General features: G+C 47.8%; 1 protein-coding gene across 2 annotated transcripts in view; it reads right to left on the reverse strand.

Moving 5' to 3' along the window:
- Positions 1-25,103, reverse strand: part of ZNF384 (zinc finger protein 384) — a 309,260-nt gene that overhangs the window by 174,848 nt on the left and 109,309 nt on the right. For both annotated transcript variants that reach the window (XM_085619828.1, XM_085619829.1), the window contains exon 5: positions 5,880-6,104. In XM_085619828.1, coding sequence (XP_085475954.1) covers positions 5,880-6,104 — 225 coding nt within the window. The remainder of the gene's footprint in view (positions 1-5,879; positions 6,105-25,103) is intronic.

A 25,103-nucleotide genomic window follows, 5' to 3' on the forward strand; every position in this document is an offset into this window, starting at 1 on the left:
TCCCTGGTCCTGCCATCATGGTAGGACTAGAGTTAAGGTTTGCTTCTCGTGGATTAGAATCTTTCACAACATGCATCTAGAAGGGCAGCTTATATCAGAAGATTCCCCTTAGGCTGGACTCTAGGTTTGGCAGGAGCCGGGGAATAAAGTAGACTCTTACCCACGAGGAGTGACAATGCTGAAATTAATGCTTTCTGATAATTCACAAATGTTTAGTGGTATGGAGACATGCTTCTTAATAAATAACAGTGACAGGCAAACATTGACAGCCTGCTCAGTTCACCAACCGATCACCCTGAGAACTTGTAGGAATGGAATGGTGAGGAAATACACAGACTATTTCCAACACAGAAGACTAACTTCAACACACTCTTCCTTGCCATAGAAACACTGCAACACTCCTACTCTAGAGTTATCACAAATATCCAAACCCAACCATCCATCCAAACCACACAAAATGTAAAAAACACACACACCAACATAATTACCAATAAAAACAAACAAAATTCTCTCATTCAACAATTTCTGGAAACTCTTACTTGGGCCGAGTGGAATGTTCACCTAGCTCCACCAAATAATTCCTCACATCTTGATTCGCTCCCTTCTCATTCCACCAGTTTTTCAAAATCACTAAAACTCCTACATGTTTGAACACCCTCATAGATGCAGTAAACTGGGAAAATTCAAGCAGCTGCTTCGCTTGCAATAGGATTCTTTTTAAATAAATATGGTGTTTCTATGATTATGAGCACCTTTAATACACTTGTCTAGCACTGCACCAAGAATCAATTCTGCAAGACCCAAGAACTCTCCCACCACCCCAAAAAGACCTTGTATGAAAATAAGGTGAGAAGTTCATGTAAACAGATCAGTCATAATTTGGTCTCTGATGTAAGCTACTATTTCAGATAGTAAACCGTACCTTGCTAAAACACCCTCCTGTCTTTAAGAAATAAGCTATCAACACAAGAGCAAACCTCTAGTCAATTTGCTAGTCCCTCAATTGGCCAGTCTAAAACAAACTTCTACGAAGGCTTACCCAGTGTCGCCATGCAGGTCATTAGAACACTACTAGTAACTAACGTTTCCTCTACACGCTACATCTTTCACCCATGCGTTTACTTCCCCATCTATTTATAAATACCATTTCTCTAACCTTGCTGGAAACCGATTTCCAAATTCAATAATAGTCGAAATCCATTAATAACGCTTTACTTTCCAAAATGTTTGTGAAGCCCTCTGAGATGTTTATGCTTTTACTCCTTTAACCACATACTCTTGCACTCATGTTAGCATTATCCTCTACCTGCACTTAAAACCATTTCTCTTGGCTCACAACCACCCACATTTTTAACATCCTCTTCATCAGGCCTAGCAAAAATGGACACTCAATCTTTCGTTCCTAAATCACCAAACGTACTGCTACTAGCATTTCTTAAAAGTGACCCATCCAAGATACTGCAGCACACCTGCAAGTGAAATTCCCCTTTCTATCATAAGTGTACTCGTTTTGCTGCACTCAACACTTTTGCTGCAAATGCAAGCCTGTACCTCTTCCCATTCTTTCACACCAAAATTGCATTCAACTCCTATGAGGTCCCGCTCGCAGCTGCCATCCTTTTTTTTTTTTTTTTAGAAACAAAAAACTTCAATGCCTCACATATTGTTAGCCAGACTCCTTGAAATGCTTCTTCCTGTGGATCACTGCAAGTGATCAACAGATTTCTTCAATAAGCTACAAAGGGGTTATACCAGTGAATTGAAATGTCTAATGATTTCTATTAACACGATCCAAAGACTTTTATGCTTCTCTGCTGTACAAAAATAAGATAATCCTTGAAAAGCTTTAGATTTTCTCATTTCTTAGACCGGTCCTTGTGTGCTGAAAGAGCAAGACTTCCAATGCCAAACCACATGGCAACCTTGTGAATAGATTCAATCCTGTTTATTTTAATAAATTATATTAAAGCCTTGAAATTATTTTACAAACATTTTGTTATATACCATACTTGAGATAATTTTGCTGCTACCAACAACAATTTAATTTTACTGATGTTTGAGAATGGGAAACTGAATGATTTTCATCAAGGCTCTCAAACCGATCCACAATGTAAACGTTCCATTCCTCTCAAACAAGAGAACCACATGAGCAATGATTTATACTATAAAATGGCTTATCAATTCACTCTATAACCATCTCCTAACATTACGGAAACCTCCCTTATCGCAGCAATTCACCAACTCTTAATACTTTTCCAGTTGTCTTCACAAGTCCCTCACAAGATACTCTTTACCCAAAAAATCAATTCTTGCTCATCTTCGACTAGTTGCACCTCCACTCTCAAATCAAGGTGATGGTGCAAACCCAAAATCTCTGGTCTACGCTCTCCAATGTACAATTTCTCCTAAATGTGATCTGTCCTTTAAGACTTGGCAATGTCAACATTCTAAAAAGCCTTCACTGGCATCCTTCCACAGTTTTACATCACTTACCTGCAAACCTTAAAATTCCCAAATTCTACTTGATAAAGCCACAGTACAATCTTCTTCAGAGTATAGACTATCTCTAATGGAAATCTCCCACCTTCCACATCCATTTCACAAACTGCCTCACACAACCTCACACATTTCTATCCACCCTCCAGACACCACAACCTATCTTTCACTTTGTTACGCCACTACTCCACTCTTTCATCCACACACAGTACACTTCCTAATTGTATCCATACACAGCAGGCAAAATGGCCTTTGCAACCACATTTACAACACTGTCATATTCTGGACAACCTTTGCTCTATGCCAAACATTATAAACAGACATCCAAGACACAGCTTGTGTCCTGCCTCAGCACCTTCATTCACTTTTGGGCAAGGGTACAAATATTCATCCTCATCTTCTCTTGTGCTTTTTAAACAACCTCTTTAACATTTATTTCACTTAGCTACAATTGGTTGTTCTACATACTTCTCTATTATTCTAGCCTGCAGCAAGGTTGATTTTCCACCTGTACATGAAAATTCTGTGCAGTGACTCTACCCCCTCACAGCAAAGTGTGTGACAATTCAAGCCCAATCAGCAGCTCAGAGAGCAGAGTGATTGGGCTAACAAAGTAAAGGTACTCCTCACAAAGCTAGAGCCCCCTCACTACACAGTACTTAGTGTCCACATCAGTAACCAACCCCATGTTTGTTCTTGATTGCACATCAGCTACTAAAAATCCAATAGGCCCCAGTAACCTGTGATTCTTTAAGTCTTAAGACTGTACAGGCAGTCCCCTGAAACTTAGGACAGCACTCTGTCAAACAGTTAATTCTTTTTGACACAAATACATTCAGAAATACTTAAATAGCACTGTTAGACTGACTATGCATAAAACATGCTATCGACACTCTAATGACAGAATGGTGGAAACATTCCAAGCATTTTAAAAACCTCCACCAGCACCCCACACATACTAGTTCCTGATTCAGAGGATGGGCCCGTGGCCCGTTATATGAAGCCTCTAGTCTAGTTTTTTAGGTTCTCTACATTGGATCCATCAACAAAGTTCTCGTTCCGTAAAGGCAAATGAAACTACGTAGAGTAATGTCTAAATGCAGGGCATTTTGCTCAGGAGCCTCTCAGGCAGGACGTAATGTCCTTATCTTCTGGAAGGCATGGACCAAGATAAGGGCAAAGTTCACCACTTAACTATTTCATGGCTGTAACCCTGCAGTCAAGAACGTTTTAGGAGCAGAGTAGACTTGGGGTGCCCGAATTGTTTTTTCCATCTTAGCCCAAAGCTAAATTACCTCTGATAAAGTCTACCTCTTGTCAGTCATATTTGACAAACTTGGCTCTCCTGAAACATGCGGCTGTTCGACAAACGTACCAAACCACACAATTGTCTTTTTGTAAAATGTTCAAAATAGAGGGGGGACAGGTAAAAAAAATGCTTGAAGGGTAACTGAGAAAATAAAGAATACATGAGTGGATAAAGAAGAATAAATGTCTTCAAGGGGCTAAATATGCTGCATAACACTATCTAGTAACGTCAATTTATTTTCTTTTTCCCTTTAAAAACAAAAGCTAGAAATAGATTCAAACATCATGGGCTTTAAGTTTATTCTGAACTTTCTATTAAAAAAGCACGTGCAGATAGGCATCTATTTTATGAAAGTTTTGTATCTCTATTGAAAGTTTCCCAAAATTACACACAGAGGCTTTTTAATGTTATAGTTTATTATTATTAATAAAGGTTTTATTATAAAGATGGCATTGTTCCTACCATCTTCACAGCTGCACAGTGGCTCTCAGTGCACCCTATGCCAATGGACCCACAGACATAGGATGGGGAAGGGATTAGCTGAGAAAAACAAAGTTCTCAGTATGGAATGTGAAGTGTTTTACTCATACAGGAGGTCTCAATATTAAATAGAAATGGACAGGAGATTATTGGTTAAAACAAGTCCTCGATTTACAGACTACACAAACAATAAATGTAAATGAAAATGAGCACAGTACACACCAGCAATAACTTGTGAAAGAGGTTCATTTAGAGCAGTTAACAATGACTGGATGGACATAGACATGACAAAAACTTCAAAGGGAAACCAAGTACACTTGCAAAGCACCAAGTGACAAAATGAAAAAAGAGAAAGCTTTTGGGAACCAGACAACCTGCATTTGGCAATCTTCCTAGCGGTAATCCTGCTGATGGAAGCAAGAGGTGTCGGAAAGCTGAGGTGCACTTTTTCAAAGAGGAACATAACCACAAACATGCAGGAACCACTATCAGTAAGAACAGCCTAACAGACAGCCATTTCTTCAGATGGCTAGGCCTTGTCAAAGCCTACTCTCTGGCAATAAAAGCTACTATTCCGCTAAGCTGATGTAATAAAAATTAGAGAGAAGGTAAGGAAATGAGCCATACATTTATTAGGGAAAGAAGTATATATATATAAGTTGGGACAATTTCCAACAGAAAAGGTGGCTTCATGTTAATCTCCACGAGGAGTTAGAATGGGGCTGAAAGTGGAAGGGAAAAGAAGGCTGAAACCCAGAACTGGAGTGACGGGTGAGAGAATAATGAGGCAGAGGTGATCTTGGATTAATGTAATAACCTGGGTGTTTGGATAAAGTGCTATCAAGAGAAAGATGTTGACTGGTAATGGTTAAAATATCCTAAAATAATCTGGAACAATAAGAGGGAAAACAATGCTTTGAGGTAGAAATCAGACAGAACTTGTTTCAATGGTCCAACTTATACCCTTTGCACTTTGGCAGTTAATGTCTGCTATTATTAATGATGGAATTGTCACACTTAAATTAATGCAGTAGTGCACAGACCACTGACAAAGGTAAGAAGAGCTGACTATTCATTTTCCACCCAGGCTGCGACTGGTTGAGGTTGATCTACCCTTCCCATTTCATTTCACAGCCAGCAGTAAGGACAACATGAGGCAAGACGTAGAGGACACTGTCTGAATGGAAGACCTTACAATTGCACAGCTGGCTCTTGAATTGCAATTACTAACAACCCATAACTCTACAAAAAGCATGCCGCAGCAAACTTGGGAAAAGCAGTAGCCATGGACCTTCATGCAGAGACACAGCCAAATGAATGTAAACAATGCAAAACACTCATTTCTTGTGGCAGAGTGTGAAAATGAGGCATGCATTTTGAACTGATTTCAAGCACGACACAACCTTACAGGTACCATACATATCTATCTGTTGGCCACCACACACAAAGCACCCTACATGCTAGCAGTGTTTCTGTCCTTAAAACATGCACACCAGGAGAAGCAGGCATCAAGCAGAGCCTTTCTTCAGGTTGTTTCTGGAAGCCAGGCACGCATAGTATGGAAGAAGCAATGCACATGCCAGTGGATACTTACCGCGTGTGCTGCTGGAGATGTGAGAGTTGGCGGAAAGACTTCTGACAGTAGTTGCAGGTATAGGGCTTGGCGCCAGAGTGGATGCGCACATGCTGGGCCAGGTACGAGCTGTTTGCAAAGGTCTTTGAGCAATGTGGGCACTTGTGAGGCTTTGTCTCCGTGTGGGACTTGGAGTGGATCTGCATCTCAGACTTGGAGAAGAAGGTCACAGAACACATACGGCACCTGCAGGAGTCAGGCCACAAGGGGAGAAAAAATATGAAAAGGGAAGGAATGGGGAGAAAGGGATATATGGGGCAGAAAATCCTGGAAAAGATTCCACACTTAGTGACTAAGGAGTAGTTTCTTTTCTGTAACTCCAGTTCTGTAGTAGGGGTATCTCTGTTATAGTTATAATCTAGTGAATAGTCCCGCCCACATGCGTGGACCCCGGAGCAATAAAAATAATCTCTTATGTTGTCAAGCCATGCAGACCTGCATCTACACAAGAGAGAATTCAAAGACAGATAATGCAGCCTATATCCACAGGCTACACTGTCCAGTACTTCAACTAGAAAATTCCACCAACATCCACAAACAGCACTGCCTGCCCAGCTTTTTCCACAGAGAAAAAACCTGCCTCTACCAGCAAAAGCCTCTGGAATGATAGAGAGGGAGGAATGGACAGACAAGCCCCATAGGCTGCCATTATGTGGCTCAAGACAGGATACTGTGCCTTTAAGAAACCTTTCCAGAACTTTTCCAGTATCCCAGAATGCACAGCAGGTCCCTTTTACTTTCAGTTCTTTTTTAAGGCATAGCACGCCAGACCTGTAGCATTCCGTACGTTAACATTTATCTCTCCACCGGGGAGGAGGGCGGGCGCTTATGACTATAACAGATACCCCTACTACAGAACTGGAGTTACAGAAAAGAAACTACTCCTTCTGTAGTAGGGGATCTCTGTGTATAGTCATAATCTAGTGAATAGAATGGCAAGCCCATCCCCACACAAAAAAAGCGGTGGAGAAGATTACAAAATAATACCACTACTGTGCGAACAAATTTCGCAGCGAAGCCTGCCCAACCTGAGCATCTGCCCTGGCATCCGTGTCCAGACAGTAATGCGCAGCAAAGGTATGGACCGACCTCCAAATGGCCGCCTTGCAGAGTTCTGCAATCGGAACATTACTCAGCAAAGCAGTCGTGGCAGCTTTGCCCCTGGTGGAATGAGCCTTAGGTTTACCCCCTAAGGTCTTATTAGCCTTTTGGTAACACGATTGTATACAGGACACAATCCACCAAGAGATGGACTGTTTGGAGGTAGCAAGACCGGTCCTGACTGATCCATAATTGATAAACAACTGGTCTGACCTACGAATATCTTTGGTCTTATCAAGATAAAACTTCAACACCATCCTAACGTCCAGGGAATGGAGAGACCTTTCCGCTGGAGAAGAGGGATTCTGAAAAAACGTAGGTAAAGTTATGGTCTGGTTGACATGAAAATCAGATATAGTCTTAGGAAGAAATTTAGGGTGAGTACGCATAACAACCTTAGCAGCATGAAATACAGTATAAGGTTCTCGGCAACACAACGCCTGAAGTTCACTCACCCTGCGTGCCGATGTAATGGCCACTAGGAACGCCGCCTTCCAGGACAGGTGCTGTAACGAAGCCTTGCGAATAGGTTCAAAAGGCTCCTTCATCAATCTGGACAGAACCACATTCAATTCCCATGAAGGCGAAGGAAGTCTGACAGGAGGGAACACCTTCTTCAAGCCTTCCAAAAAATCCTGGACCACAGGGATCTGAAAGAAGGAAGTCTGTGAAGGGCATTTCCTGTAAGCAGTCAAAGCAGCGAGATGAACCTTAATGGAGTGGAAATTAAGGCCAGACTGCGCCAAATGTAAAAGATATGGAAGGATGACATCTTCCTTACAGGTCATCGGGTCAAAGTTCTTGGATTTGCACCAGATGCAGAATCTCTTCCACTTGTAAGCATAGGAAGTCCTAGTGGAAGGACGTTTAGCCTCCTTCAGTATGTCCATACAATCTTCTGGTAGATTCAAATGGCCATATTGCACTCTCTCAGGAGCCATGCCGTCAAACTCAAAGACGAGAGGTTGGGATGCACCATCCGCCCCCCGAACTTCGTGAGAAGGTCCGGCCTGCACGGCAGCCGCATGTGAGGAAGGAGAGACCGGTGAAGCAGGTCCGTGAACCACCACTGCCTGGGCCATTCCGGGGCAATCAGGATCATCCGAGCCCCGGACTGGGACAGCTTGATGAGCACCGCCGGAATCAGGGGAATGGGTGGAAAAGCGTACAGAAAGCTGTTCGACCAGTCGATCCATAGCGCATTCCCCAGCGTCCCCTTCTGGTAGTACCTGGATGCGAAGTCTCGGCATTTGCTGTTTTCGGCGGTGGCGAACAGATCTACGTCTGGAGTTCCCCACCTTGCGAAGACTTCTAGTACCTCGTCGTTTATGACCCATTCGTGGTTTTCCTGAAGCAGCCTGCTCAGTGCGTCCGCCTGAACATTCTGCATCCCCGGCAGATGCGTGGCTGTGATCATCATTCCCCGGGCCAGAAGCCAGCGCCAGATCGCCTCCTGCGACAGAGTGCGCGATCTCGACCCCCCCTGCTTGTTGAGGTAATACATCGTGGTTGTATTGTCCGTCTGTATCAGCAGCGAGTTGGTCTGGAAGCACGGATGGAAGGCCTTCAATGCCAAGTAAACGGCTCTGAGTTCCAGGAAATTGATGTGGTACGTAGACTCCAACAGGGACCACTTTCCTTGTATCTGCAAGTCTCCGGAGTGCGCTCCCCAGCCTTGGAGAGACGCATCCGTCACGATACTCGTCTTGGTAATGTCCTTGTGGAAGGAAACCCCCTGAGGAGATTTTCCGCCGAACACCACCATTTCAGAGACTGAAGAGCATGTAGAGACAGCCGTATCTTGTCGTCCCAAGAACCTGTCCTCTGATCCCACTGATCCTCCAAGCACTCCTGCAGTGGTCTCATGTGGAGCCGTGCATGAGGAGTGAGGAAGACACAGGAGGCCATCGACCCCAGCAGCGAAGACACCTTCCTCACGGTCGTCGATGGAGCAGCCATGAGGTCCTGAGCCTTCCGAAGGAGCGATAACCGTCTACCCTCCGAAGGAGACACGCTTGCTGACCGTGTATCGATGGAGGTCCCCAAGTACTGTATGCACTGGACCGGAGTCGGGACAGATTTGAACATGTTGAAGTGTAACCCCAGCTTGTTCAAGAGAGCGCACGTCCTCCGGAAGTGCGCCTGTGCTTCCGAGAAAGATGAGGCCTTGATCAACCAGTCGTCCAGGTACAGGTAGACAAACACCTCGTTCCTCCGCAGGTGCGCCGCTACCACTGCCATGCACTTCGAGAAGGTCCTGGGCGCAGACTTTAGCCCGAATGGCAGTACTGTGTATTGATAATGATTAGCGCCGACTTGGAATCGCAGGAACCTCCTGCGGCGTCGCCCCGATGTTGACGACGACCGCCCACGGCTCCGCGATCTTCCTCTCCGTCCGGAGCGGGAGCGCGATCTCCTTGGCTTTGGTCTTTCCGCCGGCCTCGCCGGGCCCGGCGACGGTGGCTTACCTGGCGCCGCGGCCTAGGCGTTCCCTGCGGCGGCGTCGGATACCTGGGCAACGAGACCGATCGCGTTGGAACCGCGGGTGGGCCCAAAGGCCTGCGAGGCGGAATAGCAGGAGGAGGAGGCGGCGGTGATGGCGTAAGTGGTGGTGGCGGAGGAGGAGGCGGCGTATACACCACTGAGTACCCCAAGCCCGGGGACTCTGTTATCCTTTTACGTGACCCCGAGGGACTCCTGGTGTCCGGGCACCCCCTGCACCGCCTCGACGTCGATTAAACCCTCTTAGACGGCGAGTGCTGCCTCGACGGAGAGTGCCGCCTCGACGGCGGCCGTCTACTCTTCGCCGACGTCGACCTCCCCTCGACGGCGAGCACAGACGCCGGGCCTGATCTCGACGTCGATGACTCGACGGCAAAGTTGACGGCGTCAGCGATGACGAAGTAGTCGACGGCGGCCTGGTCAGCTCCCGCGACGTTGAGCGTCGACGTCGCTTCTCCCCAGAGCCCTGGGGAGAAGGCGAACAGACCGTAGTCATCCCCCTCGACGCCGTAGCCATGTACGTCGGTGGAGAATGGGGACGATTGCCGGTCTTCCTGCCCCTGGGGAGCCCCCCCCAGAGGCCTCAGCATGGGAAGAATTGAATATGCTACTTACCAGTATGCATCTGTTCTTGGCATGTAGGGCTGCTGACATTCATATCTGTGCATAGATCGGCGCCTAGTGTTGGGTCCGGATGATTGCACATTGTTGTCCTGGAAGAGTCTTCGAAGTATCACAAGATAGGTGACTCCTCCCCTGGACCACAGTGCGCATGGGCATCCTCTCCATCCTCAGATTGTTTTTCGCCATTGTGGCAGTGATGGAGTAGATACAGTAAGTGATGACCATGCTATACAGTAATTCTGAGTGCTGCAGCCGCTACAGGCGCCGAGGAGGAGGGTGGGCGATATGAATGTCAGCAGCCCTACATGCCAAGAACAGATGCATACTGGTAAGTAGCATATTCAGTTTGAGGCATGTGGGCTGCTGAATTCATATCTGTGCATAGAATACATAGCAGTACCTCCATTAGCGGCGGCTACCCGCGCCAGCTGCAGCAGTCTGAAAAAGAGTTTTGAGAACAGCCTGTCCTACAGCTGCCTGCTGTTTGAGTGTACATCTACACAGTAGTGTTTGGTAAATGTATGTATAGTGGACCATGTGGCTGCTCTACATATTTCCTGTAAAGGAATGTTTCCTAGGAAAGCCATGGATGCCCCTAACTTTCGTGTTGAGTGGGCTCGTGGGGGAATCTTTAATGTGCGTTTAGCTTTTTGATAGCAAATTTGAATACATTTAACGATCCATTTGGCTATACCTGCTTTGGAAATGGCGTTGCCCTTGTGTTGTGGAGAAAAGGCAACGAAAAGTTGTTTTGTTTTCCTAAAGTCCTTAGTTCTGTCTATATAGTACATGAGGGCCCTCTTTACATCTAGTGTATGGAGCATTCTCTCTGCGACATTCTGTGGATTTTGAAAGAAAACAGCAGTTCGATAGTTTGATTCATGTGGAACTGCGATATCACTTTGGGCATGAATCTGGGGTTGGTACGTAGTACAACCCTGTTTGCGTGAACCTGTATGAATGGCTCTTGAATGGTTAGTGCCTGGAGTTCACTAACTCTTCTTAACAAAGTGATTGCCACTAGGAAAGCCACTTTCCAGGTGAGGAACTGAATCTCACATGAATGGAGAGGTTCAAAGGGTGGACCCATTAATCTGGTGAGGACCAAATTGAGGTTCCACACCGGTGCCGGTGGGTGTCTTGGGGGAATTACTCGTTTGAGTCCTTCCAAGAAGGCTTTGATGGCAGGCACTCTGAATAAAGAGAGGTGCTGCCTGTTTTGGAGATAGGCTGCTATCGCGGTTAAATGGATACGTATTGAGTTGTATGCCAGATTGCATCGGTATAGGTGTAGGAGGTAACAGATGATGTTTTGAATGGATGCGTCCAGCGGGTTAATGTCATTGTTGTTGCAGTAAATGACAAAGCTCTTCCATTTAGCCGCATAGCAAGCTCTGGTAGTGGGTCTCCTGGCCTCCTTGATGATATCCATACAGTCAGGTGGCAGGTTTAGGTAGCTAAACTCGAAGACTTCAGGAGCCAGATTGCCAGGTTCAGCTGTTGCGGATCTGGGTGCTGAATCTCGCCATGGTTCTGCGTTAAAAGTGCGGGTTTGATCCGCAGCCTTTGATGCGGCACCACGGAAAGTTCTAGAAAGGTGGTGTACCATGGTTGGCGCGCCCATGTGGGAGCAACCAGGATGAGTGTCAGTGAATGTTGTCGCAGTTTGCGTGCCACTAGAGGTATTAATGGCGCTGGGGGAAAAGCGTACGCAAATCTGCCGGACCAGTTCATCCATATCGCATTGCCCTGTGACTGTGGATGTGGGAACCTGGCGGCAAAGCTTTGGCATTTTGCGTTTTCGTTTGTGGCGAATAGGTCTATCTCTGGATGACCCCACTGTTGGAAGTACGGTTGGAGAACTGACGGATGTAGCTCCCACTCGTGCATCTGGTGGCTGTGTCTGCTGAGCAGATCCGCCATCTGGTTGTCCTTGCCGGGGAGGTGTTCCGCCATGGGGAATATGTTCCTCTGAATGGCCCACTTCCACATGCTCTGAGCCAGATGAGACAACTGTGGAGAGTGTGTTCCTCCCCGCTTCTGTATGTAGTACATGGCAGTCATGTTGTCCGTCCGGATCAACATTACTTTGTTGCACAAGTGTACTTTGAATGCCTTCATGGCTAGGAAGATTGCCATCAGTTCCAGAACGTTGATGTGCATCTTCTTTTGTTGCGTTGTCCATAGTCCCTGCACTGTGTAAGTGAGTACATGAGCTCCCCAACCCTGGAGAGAGGCGTCCGCTGTCAGTATTATTTGTGGAACAGGCTCTTGGAACGTTTTGTGGATTCCACCAATGCAGAGAGTTGTATGCCCGACCGCTCACCAACACTAGGTCTTTTAATTGCCCGTGAGCCTGATTCCATTGACGTGCCAAGCACTCCTGAAGCGGGCGCATATGTAGTCTCGCGTGCGGGAGTATGAAAATGCAGGAGGCCATCATGCCTATCAACTGCATGAACACTCGCGCAGGAAGGGAGTGTTGAGGTTTGAACTTTGAGATCAGCAGTTGCATGCTGTTGATCCTCACTAAATTTGGCTGAGCTGTGACTGCCAGAGTGTTTATAGTCGCGCCCAGGTACTGTCGTACGTGTGCGGGTTGGAGATGTGATTTTGGGTAATTTAGTGAGAATCCCAGACTGTGAAGAAGGTGAATGGTGAGGGACATGTGGCTGGCACATTGCTGGGCTGACTTTGCCTGAACAAGCCAGTCGTCCAGGTAAGGGAAGACGTGAATGTGTTGTCTCCGTAGATGTGCCGCCACTGTTGCTAGGCACTTGGTAAAGACCCTGGGTGCTGTTGTTACTCCGAAGGGGATAACTTTGAACTGATAGTGATGCCCCTGAATAGTGAACCTGAGATATTTCCTGTGTGAAGGGTGTATGGGTATGTGGAAATACGCATCTTTTAGGCCCAGTGTGGCTAGGAAGTCTCCCTGACTGAGTAGCGGGAGAACCTGCTGTAGGGTGAGCATATGGAAATGCTCTGAGAGAATGTATTGGTTGAGGGGTCTCAGGTCTAGTATAGGTCTGAGCGACCCGTCCTTTTTTGGGATTAAGAAGTACAGAGAGTACACCCCTGTCCCCAGCTGGTTGACGGGCACGACCTCTATTGCACCTTTTTGTAGCATACTTAGCACTTCCTGCTGCAATAATGCCAAGTGCTCTACGGACATAGGACGGTGCTTTGGCGGTATGTTGGGTGGAGTGGACGTTAATTCGAGACAGTAACCGTGCTGGATAATGTCCTTGACCCACCTGTCTGTGGTGATGGTTTTCCACGCTGACAGGAACCGTTGGAGTCTCCCCCCGACAGGTGTTATGTGGTCGGGGGGCAGGGAGAGGGCGTCACTGTTTGTTTTGGGGGAGGACCTGGTGTTGCCGTAACCACGTCCTCTGCCCTTGGTGCTGGAGCCACGATATCCACCTCTGTTGGTTTTATCATAGGTACTTTGTGTGCCCCTTTAGTGTACTGCTGCTGTGACCCCTGGCCTCTAGCTGCTCCTCTATTCCCGGGGCGACGAAAGGAGCCACTACGAAACTGCTGCGTCTGCAGAGCCCCCATTCATTTCGCAGTGTCAGTGTCTTTTTTAATTTTCTCGAGGGTAGTGTCAACTTCAGGGCCAAATAAATAGTCTGGGTTGACCGGATGATTTAAGATATTGTTCTGAATCTCCGGCTTGAAGCCTGAGATTCTCAACCATGCATGCCGTCTCAACATGACGCTTGTGTTGATTGCCCTCGCCGCTGTGTTGGCTGCATCCAGTGCGCACTTGATGGATGCATTGGTAAGGAGTTGTCCCTCTCTGATGAGGAGCTCCGCTGCCTCTTTATATTCATCTGGCAAATGTTGGAGTAGTGATTCTAGTGTGTCGTAGTGGGACCTATCATAATGGGCCAGGAGTGCCTGTGTGTTGGCAATGCGCCAGATGTTCGCTGCTTGCACTGCAATCCGTTTGCCTGATGTCTCCAGCACTTTGGACTCCTTGTCTGGGGGAGGAGCATCACCTGTTTGTGAGTGGGCTCTTTTGCGAGCATTAGCAACCACCATGGAGTCCAAAGGTAACTGACCCCTAATGTACATAGGGTCTCCGGGTGCAGGCTTGTATTTTTTTTCAATCCTGGGGTTTAGCACCCGTGCCCTGGTTGTTTCTTTAAAAATGTCTTTTGCAGGTTTGAGTACTCCTTTTAACATGGGCAGAGTCTTGACAGTTCTTTCGGAAGAGGCGAAAGTATCCACCAAGAAGTCTTCTTCGACAGTGTCAGAATGGAGTTCTACTCCATGATTGGCAGCAGCCTGTTCTATGAGGGCATTAAAGGCAGCAGTGTCCTCTGTGGGAGAGGTCTTTATGTTATAAAGCTGCGTGTCATGGGTATCTGGTGCGGTACCCTGGTCTGTGGGGTCATCCCATGCCTGATCTGGGTCTTGCAGGTGATCATCAGGATCGATATCCCCAGGGTAGGTGGTATCATCCCCTACATAGTCCTCTACTGCGTCTGCCTCTGAAGGCGTAGGAGAAAAGGACGGTGGATCCTGATGGAAGGGTTGAAAGTGTTCATGAAGCACTGGCTCTGACCCTGCCGGCAATTTGTGTTTGAGAGGAATTTTGTAGGAGTCCAATCCCCTCTCTGGCGTGATTTCCCGCTTGCGGAGCATCAACCTACCAGTGTTGGCGTCAATAAATTGTGGCTGTGAAGGCTCGAAATCTGTTTGTCCAGTGGATGGGGACTGTGTCTGGCGGACACGTGTCCGAATCTCGAACAGTTTCGGCGCCGTGGGCGTCGGCAACCCAAACATGATGTTGGTCGGCGCCGAGGGTGCTTTCGAAGCCTTGTGCGTGTCGGGACCCGACGTAGAGTGGAGGGCTGCCCGTACTCGGATGCGTTGCAACGATGCCGAGACCTGTTGCACGGTGCACGCAGATGGCTCTTTGGAACCGGTCGGCACCTTGGAGGTAGGCGTCGAAGCGGCCCCCGACTTGTTTGCAGTCATGGGGTCATCGATCCGAAGGGAGGTATCGACGCTCGTTGGAGTCGATGACTTGGCAGGCGCCGCCGTCTTAGACGTCGACGCAGACGGGGTGGCCACCTTGACTTTGGTGGTTGGGGCCGATGTCTTCGGTGCCAGAGGCCGAGGCGCCTTGTGGGGACCGAGGGCCTTCTTCTTTGGCTCGGCACCCGTATCCGCTGCGGTGAGCTCGGCACAGAAATCCCTTTTTGCGCGGTTGGAGCCAATGACCTTTGCCGGCGTCGAAGGAGTGGAGGGCTTCGAGGCCTTCGAGCCGATCACAACCAGTTTCACTTTCGGTTTCGATGGAACTGGTGCGATGGATGGTTTTGGTGAAGGGAATCCAGTCGTCTTCGATAATAATGGCTCTTGCGAAATGTTCGAGGCCGGGCCTGAAGGCGGGGCCGAAGAACCGTGAGATTGATCTTGGGTAAGGCCCGAAGGCGATCCCTCGACCTGAGCCTCATGACGACGTATTTTTTCGGCCTCCGTATCGACAGGTTGGCCTAGCTCCTCGCTGGAGCTATCTTCCTCGGCCCCAAAGGCCTCATCGTTGTCTCCTACCTCTTCGACGACTTCTTCTCTCTGAAAGATCACCTCATCGTCGTCTTCCGATCGGGAATCGTGTTCGGAAGCGGGGCTGGAGTCTACGTCTTCCACGCTCTCGGCGTCCTCGTCTTCGGTGCTAAAGATGTTGGCCGAGGCAGGCGCCGATTGCTGCGCCTCCAATCTCGCTGCCCGTCGATTCCGGAGAGTCTTCGAGCGGAATCGGGCACAGGCCATACATTTCGACTCATCGTGATCCGGTGAGAGACATTTGTTGCATACCGGGTGGACGTCGATGTGTGGGTATTTCGCGTGGCATAAAGGACACCTTTTGAATGGAGTCCTCGATTCCATCGTCGATCGAAGTTCGATGTTCGGACCAAGCGGATCCGAAAAGCTGGAAGAAGGTGCTAAAGCACTAAAGAAACTAGTCGATACCGAACGGGAACAGTACCGACGATAACTAAAGGCCTTTTGGCCTTAAACTGAATTTTCCTAACTTGAGCTAAGATAAGCACATCCGAACCCAATGGCGGAAAAAAACAATCGAAGGATGGAGAGGATGCCCATGCGCACTGTGGTCCAGGGGAGGAGTCACCTATCTCGTGATACTTCGAAGACTCTTCCAGGACAACAATGTGAAATCATCCGGACCCAACACTAGGCGGCGATCTATGCACAGATATGAATTCAGCAGCCCACATGCCTCGAACCTGCCCCTCCTGACCCACCTTGTGCCTTCAGCCTTCTGTCCTCCAGGACTTGGAGCCTGATCTTCATTCTTTCTCTCAGGGTCCTGGCTGAGAAAGAGTGGCAGATTTCACACTCCTCCGGCACATGGGACTGGGGAAGGCAGACGATGCACACCCTGTGTGGGTCTGACTTAGCCTTCTTCCTATCGCACTCTGGTCACTTGTCAAACAAGCCAGGCATGTTGACAATGTAGGAGAGTAGGGTCTGCTTTCTATGTTCACCCCCACTTTTTGCTTTACTGGTTTTCGACTTAGATGTGGCTGTGGGCCTGCTAACCAGACCCACAGCCCTGTGTTCTCTCTCTCGAAATTGATACTATGTACTTTAGGTGCATAACCCATTTGGATAGGATCACCTTATTGGCCCCTGTACAGTGTACCTTAGGTACCCAGGGCATAGGTGTACACTAGGCCTACCAGGGGCTGCAGCATGTATTATGCCACCCCTGGCCTGGCCTTCCATTATGACACGACTGGCTGATCACTCAGCTGGGGCAAGGTTGTGTAATCACTCCTTGCTTAGGTGTAGTATTCCTATACCTAACTTACATATAGACACATGTGTACCTATCAGCCACTCCTATGGCAGGCCTTAACAATCCTGGAGGCAGAGTGCTTGGTAACATGTGAGATGGTGCTCTAGCATGAGCTGAGCCTGTCTGCAGCTTTCGGAACCATGTCCTTATAGCTGTTCTATGATATAGCCTACCATATACTCTTAAAGTGCCTTATAATCTTAAACGGTTATGGTAACTATGGTTTGGCTTTATCAAAACATGTTGTGTAAGGTGTCTAACACTTTGGAATAATACCCCCATCCCATTTCTGGGGATGAGGATATTATCCCTCCCTTCTAGAGGGAGAAGACATGTTGTAACCTACTTACCCGGTTAAAGTTAACCAGAGCCCCAGCATCACAAAATGGATGCTGCTGCCACAGACACGAGTCTGACCTCCTGCTGCTGGGAGTGATCCCGGCAAGGGAGGCTTGGACAATAGGTTTCCTGCCTTGGGAGGTGTGAGCACCACCCCAGACAGGCCTTAGTGTAGTGGGGCAGGGAGGGATGAAAAGAATGAGACATGCCTGGGGCACACAAGGTGTCCCGTGCATAGACCAGTTCAAACCGGTGCTGGGGCACTCCAGCCCCAGTCCTGGTGCGAAACTGGACAAAGGGAAGGGGGTGTAACCACCCCCCTCCAAGGTCCCACCCATAAGGCGTGACCTAGCAGGTAACCCAGCCCCCCAGATTAGTATAAGAGTGGTAGCTGGGCCCCAGGAGATTAGATTATCCTGAACCTGCAACTTGAACAGAAACTCTGGACCTTTGACATTCGACGAAAGAAGAGGACTGAAAAATCTCCCTTGTGACCAAGGAGTGGCTACCCTGTGCAAACCGGCACCATCAAGAGACTACCCTTTGCTTTGCTGAAGTTCTACGAGGGACTGACTGCAGAGCCCGACCAGAGCCTTGACTTCCAGACTTCTCCGACCCTGATCCACATCCACAGCCGAGCTCAGATCCGTGGAGGCGACGAGAGACGTGGGAACGGCTACCTGGGAAAAGTGGCTAGTATCTTCCAGCGCAGCTTCTGAGGCACCCTCGAAGTTGTGCACCGGGGATTGAGAAGCCCCAACCCCAAGCACCATCTGCACCGAAGATCAGCCCCCCACACTCCACGAGTCCTGCGTGGGGCCCTTCTGCATTTTCCTGCTTGCCGCGTCTGTCCGGTTGCTTGCCCGTTGGCTAGTGGCCTCTGTGACGACGCATCCTGAAATCTTCACTGCTGGTTTGGCTCCTCCAGACTGGCTCCCGCTTCCCTGCAAAAGAGAAGCACCCCAGACCTTCCTGGTCTGCACCAGATGCAAGTCCTCCGTTCTTCGTGGGTTCCGCTTGCCAAGGCTTGGTGAGTCCTAGTTCGACTTCGACGCCGCCGACAGCAAGAGCCTTCGTGGGACAGCTCGCCTCCTGGTCCTGGTCGTCCTCGACGTCTCCTGGTCCCCGTGGCTGCAGCGACAAGCTTCACCTTCACCTGCAATCTTCACGAAATCGCCTGGTTCCTTCCTGGTTCCACGTGGTCACTGGCTAGTGACCTTGACTCTGTCCCTTCTGCTTGCAGGTCTCCTCTCTTCTTGATCCCAGCCTTGGGATCCACCGGACACTCTTCACTGACTGCCTGTCAGCAACTTTCCTTCAGGCATCCATAGAAGTCCACGACGAAACCCGACGCAAGTTCACACCTATGCACCCACAGCCCGTGGGCTAGGTAACTTGGGTACTTCGGTGCTCACAAGGGTAGTGACTATCCTAGGGTCTGGTTTCCTAGTCTCGACTCTCTAGCTGCTTCAGAAATGTCCTTAAACTGTTAATTTCTAACTGCTAGTAATTCTATCGGCTTTTACGCATTACGCGTGAGTGTTTCCACTCTGCACCTGAATCCCGTGGGCCTCCCACTTCCTAACTGTTGCTAGTGTAGTGTAGCCCCAGCGATTCCCTAGGACTAGGCCTAGGCCTATCCTATTTCCGTGACAGTGGTCCTTATACCACTTACTTAGTATATGGTTTGCGTGGCCCCTAGGGCCTAACTATATTACTTACCCGTGTGACTTAATGTATGCTTAAATAAGACTGTGTTGTACTTACCTCTAATCTCATAAAGAGTGCTGAGGGTTTGACTAGAATAAATACACTATATATATATATATATATATATATATATATATATATATATATATATATATATATATATATATATATATATATCTGTTGTGGTGTCCTTTCATTTGGTATTCAAGGGATTATATATGGTATCACAGCTGGCTTCACATGCCATTCAGAGTTTAGCCTAAGACTGCTCTTGTCCATGCTACCACTAGGATAGCTGGTCTATAAGGTTGACTTTACAACCAATCACCATAAGGGTATTTGGACTGATATAAGGTGTACACTATAACTAGTGACATCATACATCAGGCCAACTTCTCACAGACAACACCAGAAGGAAGCCCCCAACACTAAAACACTTGAAAAATGACAAAATCACCAAATAAACCCTTGAAAAGGGAGAGCTCAATGCTCCAGGGTCCTGCTAGCAGGAGCTGGAAAAAAGAACTGAAAGTAAAAGGGACCTGCTGTGCATTCTGGGATACTGGAAAAGTTCTGGAAAGTTTTCTTAAAGGCACAGTATCCTGTTTTGAGCCACATAATGGCAGCCTATGGGGCTTGTCTGTCCATTCCTCCCTCTCTATCATTCCAGAGGCTTTTGCTGGTAGAGGCAGGTTTTTTCTCTGTGGAAAAAGCTGGGCAGGCAGTGCTGTTTGTGGATGTTGGTGGAATTTTCTAGTTGAAGTACTGGACAGTGTAGCCTGTGGATATAGGCTGCAATATCGGTCTTTGAATTCTCTCTTGTGTAGATGCAGGTCTGCATGGCTTGACAATTTAAGAGATTATTTTTATTGCTCCGGGGTCCACGCACGTGGGCGGGACTATTCACTAGATTAGGACTATACACAGAGATCCCCTACTACAGAATCTCAATAACATTAGAGAAGAAAAGAAATAAGAACACAGGAAAGAAGAGGGCACCAGAATGAAAGTGGAAAAGTGTGGAACAGAAGAAAAACACAGCATACATTAGATTTGCATTTCTAAACTACAATGGAGGAGCACACGTGCCATAAAATCAATTTCGTTGGATCCAAGGTGCCAAATATTTTGCTTTCACTTCAGCTACATGAGCGACAGCTGAAACTTCCACCTTTCGCCATCAAGTATTCCTGATAAAAAGGCTAACCATCATGTTATGTCATGCACATTACATAGTGATAAAAGTAAGGTCTAGTAGTGGGAATTTTGCTTTTTAAAAATTGCATTGATGCCTGCAAGCAACAAACAAAAAAACACAAGTTGCCTACCAGCCAGTATATCAGGTAAATAATTTTAAAAAGGGGGATTACAGATACTTATATCGAATAAAATCTCTACTGATGCACAAATGTTGTGGCCAAGTAAAAAAGGAGGGAAAGATTCGGTAGTTGTAAACTTTCATAACATTATTTTTAATTCTACACGTAGTAATGTTGCTCTTGACCATGGCCTTGAAATATTTTTGGCTCCAATTAACACGAATTATGCTTTATTGTGGCAGGAGACTTTAATATACAGGCATGTGGTGCATCCAACAACCAGGCATGTGGCCATATTTAGCAGGATGGAGAGAGAAATTATCATTTTTGACACGAGTGTAGGAAAGTGGGTTTCTGTTGCAGTAACCCTCCCACTTTTTGCCAGACTACTGATTCACTTTTTCTTGGTGTGTCCTGGGTCCCTGCCAAGCAGGTTCCCAGGGCCGGTGTTCTTTCCCCAAAACTAACCCAATTGGCATCTCTGGTCACAGGTCAGCCGCTGGCAAATGGTACCACAGGTACCCAGGGCACTGTGACCAGGGAAGACCTCTAAGGGCTGCAGCACTTATTGAGGTGTGGTGCAGCGGCCAGGGCAGCTGACTTCGGAGCACAGGGTTCACGGTTCGATCCCCGGGTCCGGAGCCAGCTCAGCACCATGCGACTCTGGGCAATAGCTCACTTAATTTCCACGACGTTCCCCAGCACCTTGAGACCCGTAAGGGTGAGTAGTTCGCGCTTTACAAATACGGATTAACATTTATTGTGCCACCCTTAGGGGCCCCCCGCGTGTGTGTACACGTACGTACACACACACACACACACACACACACACACACACACACACACACTTTGCAGGCTGCATGTTTTGGTGCAGAACAAAGTAAAGAGTCGACATGGCACACATCCCTGTGTGCCATGCCTACAACCCACTGCCCTGGCATAGATCAGTCACCCCTCTAGCTGGGTGCACTATACCAGTGGTGAGGGTACAGGTGCAGGTCCCCTCTACCCCTACAGTGTCTAAGTCCATTCTTAGGCACTAAGTGCAGTGCTGCAATTAAGAGTATATGGTGCTGGGAGCTTGTCATCACGAACTCCACAGCACCATAATGGCTACACTGAAAACTGAGAAGTTTGGTATCAAACTTCTCAGCCCATTAAACCCACACTGATGCCAGTGTGGGATTTTATGAAAAATGCACACAGAGGGCATCTCAGAGATACCCCCTGAAAAACGACCAGCCTCTGGTCGGTTCCCTGACTGGTACACACCAGCCTGCCACCACGAGACATGTTTCTGGACCCCTAGGGTGGGAGCCTAATCTCCCTGAGCCCAGAAACAAAGCCTTTCCAGGGCGGAGGTGTTCGCAGCTCCCCCAGGCCAGGAAGAGCCATCTGTGGCAGGGGAGCTTCAAAGGCCTGGCAGCCTTTGTAATGCGACCCCCAGTCTCTCCTGCAATCAGGAGCAGGCCCCCTTCCTGTCTCCCCTCCCTTTCGGCGGGAAGACAGGAGGGAAAAACTAGCAACCCAGGGGGTGTGCAAACCTCTGCCAACTCCACCCCTGAGGTGGGGGAGGCGAGGTGAAGTCCACTCTCCAGTGCTCGCCATCGTGAAGATGGCAGGCACTCCCCAATCAGAACTAGGGATTGTGCTCACTCCCCCACGTGGGGTGAGCACACCAAGGGTGTAGTCACCCTAAGGTCAGTAGCCCATTGGCTACTGACCTCAAGACCCCTAAAACGCCCCCTAAATATAGTATTTAGGGGGCAGCCCTGAACCAAGAAGGCAGATCCAGCCTACCTACAAGAAGAAAAGAAGAAGGACGAAGAGCCATGCAGAGCTAACAAGGACGACGCCCACTGACTTGGCCCCAGCCCTACAGGCCTGTCTCCCCTTGAACCTGCCTTTGCAAAATCCCAGCGTGTCCAGCAGCCAGCAACCCCACAAACCCCGGAGGACCTGCCTGCCTTCACTTTCCAGCCTGATTCTCTCGTGAACACCGGACGTGTTTAAACTGCAGCTTCTGGTGCCAGCCAGAGACCGCAAAGCCAGCCCACTCTGCACCCGCTGAACCCGGCCCGAGCTAGAGTGGAAAAACACCACGAGGAGGTCCCCCTGGCGATCCAGACCCAAGGTCCGGCAACCCCTGACCTGCCTCAAGCCTCCAGATGACGCCTGCAGCTTCAATCCAGAGGACCCCCCCCCCTACCACGACCAGAGCGGGTGAGAAAATCTGACGTCACAAGGCACCCCTGCACCAGACGCCCCATGGCCTTGTGTGCCGAAACAAACTGTGCCTAACCAACCCATGACATCCCAACTTACCCCTCGAAGCGGTGGTCGCACCCAGAAGATCCTCGTCCCAGAGTCTGCCGTGTTTTTGTCACGGAGGTTCTCCATTGAAAACAGAGCACCCGACCTCAAAACAACACCCTGCACCCGGCTGCCCTAGTGCCACTGAGGGTGCACCTTGCCCTGAGCTTAACCCTAGGGGCTTTGCTCCCCCAACCCAGTGGCCTGCTTGCCAGCAGCTACCAACCGGAGGCCTCCTATCCCCCATTGGATAACATTGGGCCTCAACACTCTGCACCCAGCCGCCCTAGTGCCGCAGGGTGCAACAGTGCATCACTGATCCTGGGAGACCCCAGAGTCGAACCCCAGAATCTTAACTCCCACAGCCGATTACTTCCCTGAGAACCGTTAACCCGTTTTCCCTCCATAGGAGACCATTGACACTTTTTCTCTCAAAAGTCTCAGTGTGGAGTTTTGAAATCTAAAAATATCCCTTAAAAATCACACAAATAACCAAAACGTGTTTACTCACCTGTTTGCAGGAACTGTCGCAGTGCTGAATTTAAGTATCCAGCACTGAGTTTGAAAAGTAACGTGAAAAGTAACTTTCCTGCAATTTACTGTAAAAGCCTATTCATTTCAATGTACTGCCCCAAAAGGTTTTCAAGTGTGGAGTTTTGAAATCTGAAAATATTCTTTAAAAATCATGCGAATACCCAAAACGTAATTTCTTACCTGTTCTTAGGAAATGTCCCAGCGCTGAATCTAGGTATCCAGCACGGAGTTAGAAAAGTAACGTGAAAAGTAACTTACCTGCAATTTACTGAAAACGCAAATACAGTGCATTGAAATTAATAGGCTAAGTGTTGCATACTACTGCTCCCCTGTAAATCAAACAAAGTACAATTCCTATTGCATTTTTCAACTGTTCTCTATCCAGTAACTTATTACTGAAAAGTATTTAATGCTTACCTGTACCAGGCTTCCTTGGTTCTAAAAATAAACTGATTATTTTTATACAACAACAATTGGCCTGGAGTTAAGTTATTGTGTGTGTGAATTCATTTGCTGACTGAGTGGGTACATCAAATGCTTAACACTGTCCTCTGATACTGTCTTACTGCTCGAACAAGCTACCACTATTAGAGAGGAAGGTTCTATCTAACTTAAACCTCTGCCTACCTTTGGGGACTCTTGGACTCTATACACACTGTACCTCCCTTTGGTGCAGTATATATAGAGCCAGTTTCTTACAACTAGTATTGGGAAGCTCTAAATCGGATGACCCCAAATACGATCTCCAACTACTTAGGGGGGGGCTGTGGTCCTAATGGGGAATTAGTCCCAACCTTTACAGGAAGGAATTTGTATTCTATTATAGACCATGTATTATTGTCTGCTTCTGCTATTTGTTTATGTTTCAACCTTAGCGGCGCTCCCTCCATATTCAGCGATCATAACTTGCTTACATTATCGTTTTTCTTCTGGTGCCAAAGGAGGGATGTATTTGAATTAGTAAATTATATTGACCCCTTTAGGATAAACGGTGTTAGAATCCAGTGGACGGGTGTTGATCTACGCCTGACCATGTGGAAATAGTAGTGTCTAACCACAGGGAAAAAACCCATTGCCTCCAGGATGAAATCGCCCCAAAAATACCCAGGAATATCAAGTAATAACAAAATGGGATGGTTTGATAGCACTTGCACTAAAGAACTACAGGTATTAAAGCATGCCCTATCTAAATCGCTGCGAGATTTCCCAACTATCAACTCCCTACGGAGCGAGTATACACTAGCTATAGCTACCCAGAAACCGACACTCCAGGCTGAAGTATGGGAAAACTTGGCCATTTCTGCTAAAACTAGGAATAACATACTTTTCTGGGATACAGTAAATGTTCCCTCCCTGAATAATGATGATGCCCCAGAGTTCTGTTCTTTTGTTCCCTCAGATACACGGGTGACATTTTTCTGGAATTTTTAGTAATAGTGGGGAGATGATGGCAAGGTCTGATTGGCAGTTGTGCGAGGGGAGGTCTCTCCCTCTGAATATTACCAATGAAGAAGTTCTTCAGGCTATTCAGGCGAGTGGGGGGAAGAATGCTCATCTAAATTTAAGGTAGGGCAGGGTATACGGCAAGGGTGTGTGCGGACGCCAATTTTATACTCCCTTTTCATTAATGGGTAGACAGCAATTTACAAACAAAGGCGGATGCCCACAGAGTTGCTGGTCATCCGATACCTGTACTATTATATGCTGACAACGCAGTACTATTAGCACAGAGCGCAATAGACCTCCAGAGACTGATGGATGCTTTTTTTAGATTTTATGACACAAAGGAAAAGGGTAATCAATAAATCGAAAACATACACCTTGACCTGTGAGCTTAAACCGAAATCTTGCAAAACCTTTTTTACTGACAGTACCCCCAACTCATACAGTGAACTCCTTTTG

The sequence above is a fragment of the Triturus cristatus genome, chromosome 7, assembly GCF_964204655.1.
Source record: "Triturus cristatus chromosome 7, aTriCri1.1, whole genome shotgun sequence".
NCBI classification, from domain to species: domain Eukaryota; kingdom Metazoa; phylum Chordata; class Amphibia; order Caudata; family Salamandridae; genus Triturus; species Triturus cristatus.